Source organism: Geospiza fortis, unplaced genomic scaffold (assembly GCF_000277835.1).
Source record: "Geospiza fortis unplaced genomic scaffold, GeoFor_1.0 scaffold456, whole genome shotgun sequence".
Taxonomy (NCBI): Eukaryota; Metazoa; Chordata; class Aves; order Passeriformes; family Thraupidae; genus Geospiza; species Geospiza fortis.
The window spans coordinates 944,656-952,750 of record NW_005054462.1 but is presented as its reverse complement, the minus strand read 5'-3'; the positions used below and the strand labels follow the sequence as shown (position 1 = coordinate 952,750).

Genomic DNA, 8,095 nt, shown 5'->3' with positions numbered 1-8,095 from the left:
CTTTATCACACAAGAGAAATGGGAAGAGAAGGTCCCTTTGCAACTTTTATGCTCAAACATTAAGGCACTAAAAGAAACCTCCCAGCTTGGTATCTCTGTGCCCAGGGGTATTAAAGCCTCTGAGACAGGCTTAATGTGGTAGACTGTCACAGAGTATAGAAATTAAAAGTTCTGATCTCTGGTCCCTGCCCTGGTTCTGATCCCCAGGGTTAAGCTGTGCCCTTCTAGATGCAAGTTTTGTTAGCTCTGAATAAGAAAATGACCCCTGAAGGATTTGTAGCTCTTTGCTTTTCCAGTCCATCCTTAGGAAATGTGTACTATAGGATACTTCACATGCGCCATTGCTTTTACATTCCTTAGGTTGTAAAGTACTGTAATGGTTCTTCCCTCTTTTCTTAGGCATACATACAAATTACTTTTGTGGAGCCCTATTTTGATGAGTATGAGATGAAGGACAGAGTTACCTACTTTGAGAAGAACTTCAACATCTGCCGGTTCATGTACACTACGCCTTTCACTATGGATGGGCGTCCCAGAGGAGAACTCAGTGAGCAGTACAAGAGGAACACCATCCTAACCACAGTGCATTCTTTCCCCTACATCAAAACTAGAATCAATGTCATCCACAGAGAAGAGGTAATTGGGTTTTGAAGACAGATCTAATTCCTCAAGGACTGAAGGAGTCTCTGGGTGGGAAGATTTCTAAATTTATGCTTGGCAGAAAAAAAGAATGCTGAATTTCTCAGACACTGCTCTTGTAAACAGGACTATCACAGAAGGGACAGACAAGACAAGATAGAGATATACTATGGAGAAGAGACAATAGCCAATGTACATTCTTCTTTTGACCTCCTAGCTCTAATGCTGTGTAGGAGGATATGTGGAGCTCTGTTTGTAGCTATACTTCTAGCTGATAAGGCAGAAGTAGGATAGGAGTACAGTCAGAGAACTAGATTGGGCTTAGGGCTGGTTTAGAGACAGGGAAGCTTTGTACTGTAGAAAGTACAACACCATTTCAGGCATGAAGTAACTTAGAATAAGAATGAATTTATGTGAACAGTAGGTCTGATTCACACCCTATTTCTGCAAATGGTAAGATGTCTAAGAGCTTTGGATCAGCTGCACTGTCTACCAAGATGACCATCTACCAAGTTAGATTGAACAGTGTTCCTGGGTTTCACAACTACTGCTTTTGAAACAGGAGAATGATAGTGATGTTGTTGTATTTAGAGCAGGTCAGCTGCATGCATGATTCAGGTAATGAACCATCTTTTCTTCCCTTTCCCTTAGTTTATTTTAACACCAATTGAAGTTGCTATTGAAGATATGCGTAAAAAAACACAGGAACTAACTGCAGCCACCAACCAAGAACCACCAGATGCCAAAATGCTCCAGATGGTTTTGCAGGGCTCAGTTGGAGCCACTGTAAATCAGGTAAGGGATCCAGATGAGCCAGATGAAGTATACTTTTCTCTCTGTGCATTCTTTTTTGCACTCCTGTTTCTTGCACTGGAAGAAGTACAGTCAGACACATTTAGTCACTGTGTGTATTTAAGCTTCATCCCTTGATATTTAGTCACTGTATAGTGTTCATTAGCTATGCTTTTGGTGAAAGTGTTCATGGGAAGCACTGTTCTGGCCATAGGTGCAGAAACTCATAGAAGTCTTGTGAATGCATCCAAGGATTTTTCATTTCTAACATGCTAGCCATCTCAGCCATTTTGTTCATTCCAGATTTATCCTTGGGGAATGGGAATAATAATAACAATTTTCCTATAGAACCACCACAAACTCAGTCTCATGGAAATCGAGTCAACATATGAAGTGAAGACCCGAGTGCCCCAAAGTAAAGCTGAGATACAATAGGTATAACATAAACGTACACACTAAAAAAAAGCCCAGGCAATTAAAAGAAATTAAAATGGAATCCTGAAGCCATGGCTGAGCAAAAACAGCGTTACGCACAATTTCACAGAGTTTGGAGTTTTTTCTGAAAGCCTAAATATTCTCCATTTCCAACCAATATATCTATTATTAAATAATGTATTGTTGTAGGCTTTGCAAAGAGTGATCTTTTCCAGCACTGGGCTTATTGCCTGAAGGTCTTGTAATACACACACAGGAGCTGTGTTTCTCTAATATAACCAGGTTTGTCACTAGAGTGTTTTAGCTCCTCTCTGCTGAGCAGAATTTGTTCCCTTTGTTGTGGAACTGGAGGAGGAATAGTAACAAGAGAGGATAAGATATGATGGGCAAAAATTCTGCTTGCCAAAGGAAATACTGTGCGGGAAAATCCATCCTGTTATGGTAACTGTGCATAGTTTTATTTTCTTTCATAATTGCACTCATGAAATAACAAACAGCTTTAAACAAATATATGTTCTGTTTTCAGTCTAAGCAGGTGGGTTTAATATTTTCCTGTGTTATTTCCATAAGGGACCACTAGAGGTAGCGCAAGTGTTCCTGGCTGAAATTCCAGCAGACCCCAAACTTTATCGACATCACAACAAGCTGAGGTTGTGCTTCAAAGAGTTTATAATGAGGTCAGTAAAACAAAACTGAAATGCTGAATTGCATCAATACATTCAATATCAGCAATACTGTGACGATAATATGACTGAGTAATTGCCTATGCAAGTTAGCATCATGAATCCTGGCATCTCACACCTTGAGCACTTGGACCACGCTTGTTATTTCTGCTTCACATGAATGCTTAGGTAGGCATTGTGTTCTCAAAGGGAAGAAATGTTAACACTCTAAACTAATGTATAAATTAAGATCTTCCATTTGTTTTATCTTTCAACATCTTATAGAAATCAAACATTTCAGACTATTGCCTTGATTTGATTTTTAATAAAATGACATTCTTACTTAGAAAGCTGTTCATAATAAAACCACATCTGTCAAGCAGACATAGTGATAGTGGCAGACACATGTCCTTTGCATTAGATACATTTGTAAATCTCAACAAGAATATTCACGTAGGAAGATACTCATCTCCTTAGTCCTGACTGTCCTCCTTGCTGAAGGGTAAGTTTAAGTTAAATAAAAACAAGTCTTAATGCAGAAGATACAGCTTCTAAGTATTGCTATTGCCAATTTATCTCTTTGTACAGTAAATAGGCAGCTAGCTCAGTATTCTGCAGTGATTAAATTTGCTTTTTATTAGTTCACTCATGCTTTACTAATTTCTTTAAAATATCATCTCAGTTTATTTACTTGGGAAAAACAGAACTTTCTTATTAGTTCATTATCACTTCAGTCTTGACCAGAGGAATGCCTAGACTAAAGGAACTGGATTCTTGTCCATTTAAATTACCTAACACAAAATGAGGGAGTTTAACAGAAGTAGATTATATATATATATATCATGTATTCTTTTTCTTTCCTTTTGTCTAGGTGTGGTGAAGCAGTGGAGAAAAACAAGCACCTTATTACTGCTGATCAACGGGAATATCATCAGGAGCTCAAAAGAAACTACATAAAACTGAAGGAGAACCTTAGACCCATGATTGAGAGGAAGATCCCAGAGCTCTACAAACCTGTAGTGAAAGTCCATAGCATAAGGTATAGTTACAGCATAGGGCAGGTAATCTGTGGTGGCTATACAAAATATGCCATTTTTTGCAAGGAAGAAAGGGAGTTGTACTGCCAGCTAAAACCAAGCCGGAATGTACACTGCCAACTCTGTTACTGATTAAAGAAATCTGCTGACTTCCACTGGAGATCATTGTAGTGTTAGCTGCGTTTCTCAAGCTCTGCATTGCAGGGGTAGAGGATTTATGTAATTTCAATGCATTATTAGATAAGACTTCCCTCTCACCCTAACAAATTTACTGGAAATATCTTGTGATTTTTCAACCTTTGAAGCCAGAAAGGAGATAGAACAAGTATGGCACCATGTGGTGTTAGGCAGCATGAAGTCATCCTTTCACTACAGAAAACATAATCTTTTTTAGTCACATGACTGACACAGAAGAGTCTAATGTTCTTTGATTATGACTATATGTTTCTTCACAAAGCCACTGTGTCCAGCTTGGGGTGGGAGAAGAAGAAATGACAACTCTGACCTGCCAACATATAGCATGTTTCAGCTGAGCTCCTTTTCACAAGACAGGTATTTCTGTGATTGTTTTTAATTTGCCAACTCTATTTATGAATCTGTTTCATTGCAGGGAATCTTTTCGTAACCACAGTTTTAGGAAATACGATGCCCAGACATCTTCCCAAAGTACCTAAGAACTAGCTGCTTGGCCAAGGAAGAGCTTCATGCTGCAAGACAGAAGTGATGGCGTATTTGTTCCACATCTATGAAATCAGAAATCTCTCACAAGACAGCATGTGCACTTTCTGGACAGCATGCAGAAAAGCATTTACACAAGATCATTGAATGAAAAATAGGGGATAAATCCTAACCAAGCACGTACCACAAGGGCTTGGAAAGGAAGGGGATGCTTTTAGATACTTTTGTACATATTGTACAATAATGGCCTAATGCAGAGAGGTGAACCTTGGAGTAGTCAGTGGCATGAAGCCAGTCATGACTAGGTAACAGACATGGAACTGTGTAGTTTGATTGAGGTGAATCCAAATAACATGTCTAAGGAATAACAACAAATTATATATGTTTATAGTCCTTTTCCAAGACAGCATTTATCCATGTGTTTTTGGCAATTAAGCACATTTTGCAAGTTAATCACATGCTTAAATTTTGTCTTGACGCTGAGCTGGCGCTCTAGGGAAGGATAATTTCCTCAGTCAGTTTCTGAACAGATTCTTGGTCATGGCCTTTAACTGCAGGGAGTTATGCACAAGTTTTCTCAACCAAAGCATGAAAATCAAGAAGTAGTAATAGATAGTTCTTATAGATCTTCTAAATTTTTTTCTAAGTATAGGGACATGCAGTATAGTGACTTGACATGCAGTTAGTAATCTGTGACATATTTAGCAGAGTTAACAAGTAATAGTTTAAAAAGAAGATGCTAAGCTATGAGTGATTCTTTATTACATAAAGCTGTTATGTAGATAACCTTGTCCAAAATTAACTACAGAAGCTCACAATGGGGATTTCTTGCAAATCACTTGACTCAGGCTTTACTGCAGCTTAAGAGAAATTAGCACATAATTTATAATACCTAGTTCTTGGTATTTTTTGAGTCCTAAGCAAATATCTTACTAAATAATCTTTATACCACTTCTCTGAATTGTGGAAATGTTATTACAATTTTGCAGATGAGGATGCAAAGAGAGAGAATAAATTAGGACTTTGGAACTCATTTAGGATTTTTGTAACTCATTAGGACTTTTGGAACTCCTTTAGTGAGGCAGTGGAAGAGTTGCAATTTTTATTGTGACTATGCTCGCCACATAATGGTTGTATTTTGAAACAAAGATATGCAAAAGCATCCTAAATATTACTTCCTCTCCTGCAGCTCTTCTGTGTTTTGGAAATGATACTTTAATGCTGATTAAAGTAACCAATTCCATTTGCCCAAGCACATAATTTAATGTTAAAATTCAAGGAAATGGTCAGGTTTTTTTCTCTTATGCTTAATTTTAGAAAATTACAGTGAACTTTCTCAGAGCTGATGCCATATGTTTCCAAAGGCAAGGCCTCTTTAATCCAAAAGTGTAAGGGAGATTGAGGCTGTTGCTTTTAGTGGAAACATTTTGACCTTTTATGGTCACCTGCAGCCTTGCCATTTGACAATATGAAAAGCACTTAATTGGCATTTGTATCATATTTTGAATGTGCTTCGTAGAAGATTAGCACAGATGATCAAACAAGATGAGCTGTGGAAATGCGTGAAATAAACCCTGTAGTTACACAGCATTTGGAGTGTAAGAAAATAATTTCTGTCCTCATTCATAGTATTGTTAAATGAAATAATCAGGAACAAGAACTTCCTGACTTTGAAGTGAGCATATCCAAAGTACATAAGCAAATGGTATAAAAAGCTCAAAGCAAAAGATGCCTCTATGTCAGTGCGGCTTCTCTGTATTCAAGTTGCTTTGAAACAGTTCTAGATTGAAAAATTACTGATTTCCCAAAGTTTGACGCTATGAGATCTCTGCCTTTTCTCTATTGTTTTTAACTTCCAGTTGAGGAGAAAGTCAGAATATTGTCATCTATCAAATCCACAATTCAACATCACTGTTTACAAGATAATTATCCTTTACAGACTAACTAACAGAAATCTCAGGTAAATAAAACCCCTTACAAGTGTACAATATACTAGATAAAAGTAATGAAGTGGTTCCTTGAACTGAAATAACACTCAGGATATTATGAATACTGACAGACTCTTCACTCCCATTTTACAAGTTGAGCACCTCGCAATCAGATGGCCAGTCTTGCCCTCAGTTTGCATTTCATGTTGTCCCTTCTGCAAATGGAACATGGCTTGTACCTTTCTTTCAAGAGCTGAACTATGTGAAACAAATTTTCTATCTTACAATATACATTTTGCAATAAAGCGACTGTTACACAGCATACTTAGACGTTCCTTTGTGTTGCATCTTATCTCTTATCTATTGAGGTATCTTATACCTCAATAGAATGCAGCTGGAAAGAAAATTTCAGTGGGAAGAACATTTTCTTGTAGAAGCATCATTTAGCAAAAAATACATTTATTTGGGCAGAGGATGATTTGGTCTGTCCTTAGGATAAATTGTGCCTATTTCAGGGATTACAAGCAAGAAGCTGCTTCCCAACTTCTGTTTTTAAATTCAGTGTATGTGAAAAATGTTAGTGGGAAGCTCAGTGACAGTAGTTCCCTCCTTTCTTCCTCTGGTCTGTAGCTGTAGAGCAGAAACATGCCTGATTCCTGAATTCAGCATCTGGACAATTCAAGACTACGGAGAGTTTTGTATGCCCAAACTAGGTAGATCCAGGGCTAAACTGCTGAGGCTGTCAAAGGGGTACCAGCAGATAAGCACTACACCATCCTAGACATTTAGCTGGGAGTTCACCAGAGCTCGCTCACCCCTTGCAATTACTGCTAACAAGCACCAGCTTTAAGGAGCACGGTGCTGAATTTGGCACAAGAATCCTCTAGCTCAGCACCAGCATCTCTCTGTGACATGTCAGCCATGCCCTGTCCTCTGGCAGCACACGGGTGGCAAGGTGGTGACCAGCAGCCTCAGGTCTGTGCACAGCCCCAGGACAGCGTACCCTCTCCAGACCAGCTATCAGCACACACCAGGTGTCTGCACATCTGGCAGATGTAAGGAGTCCGCGCCGGGTACGAGAGGGCCAGCAGCAGTAATGCCCAAAAGTATAAATGCCAGTACATTTTGAAAACATTTTTGAACAGTCAAGGTAGCTGCTTTTGGTCAGCACAACGAACCCTACATGGGCAGCCCTAACATTGGATTTCCTGGTTTGCAGAACAGTATCTATACAGGGAGCACACCTTTCATGCTACATGAAAGAAACCACAACATTAGGAAGCCATGGACTGAACAGACATGACCATGAGTAGGAGTAACCACATTTGTGCTGGGTACAGAGAAAAGCAGTGTTGTCACTTAAAATTGGCAGGTGTGGGTTATTTGACCTGTCCTGGGAAACTGAATGCTTTCTCGTTATGTTTCCCACCAATTGTGAAGGCTTGGGAAAGCGAAAGCAAACATTTAAACTCTTTTTTGTTGTTTCTCTTTTTGTCTCTTGGAAGTATCATTGTCTCAAGTATTTCAGAAAGGGCAATTAAAGCTTAGTAGAGAGCCTGACACAGAGCCAGCTAGGACTCTTCTAGGTGTTTCAATCTCTCAAAGCAATGCTTGTTATAAAAATGAAGCACACAATAGTGGTGTGTTGCTGGTTGGCCACAAGGTTTTCGGGGTGAAGGAAGAGACGAGATGGGCTCCATGATCAGAAGGCTTGATTTATTATGTTATGATATATACATCTATTATAACTATACTAAAAAGAAAAAGAAAGGGAGAGTTTCCAGAAGCTGCTAGCTACCTTAGAAGAGAAAATAAAGAATGATCAACAAACCTTGCTCTCTCGGACTGTGTTCCGGATTGGCCACTATCTCCAAACACTCAATCTGGGCCAATCCAGAACTGACCTGCTGCATTCCACAGAAGC

At 38.9% G+C, this 8,095-nt stretch overlaps 1 protein-coding gene across 1 annotated transcript in view; it reads left to right on the top strand.

The window, feature by feature from the left end:
- DOCK8 (dedicator of cytokinesis 8) overlaps positions 1–4,256 on the top strand; it is a 68,645-nt gene extending 64,389 nt beyond the window's left edge. Inside the window, exons 42-47 of the mRNA XM_005427949.2 lie at positions 1–31; positions 400–636; positions 1,291–1,434; positions 2,437–2,543; positions 3,400–3,567; positions 4,176–4,256. The exon at positions 1–31 is cut by the window's left edge and continues 77 nt beyond it. Of these exons, the coding sequence (XP_005428006.1) occupies positions 1–31; positions 400–636; positions 1,291–1,434; positions 2,437–2,543; positions 3,400–3,567; positions 4,176–4,239 (751 nt within the window). The 3' untranslated portion in view covers positions 4,240–4,256. The remainder of the gene's footprint in view (positions 32–399; positions 637–1,290; positions 1,435–2,436; positions 2,544–3,399; positions 3,568–4,175) is intronic.
- Positions 4,257–8,095: the final 3,839 nt, after the last annotated feature.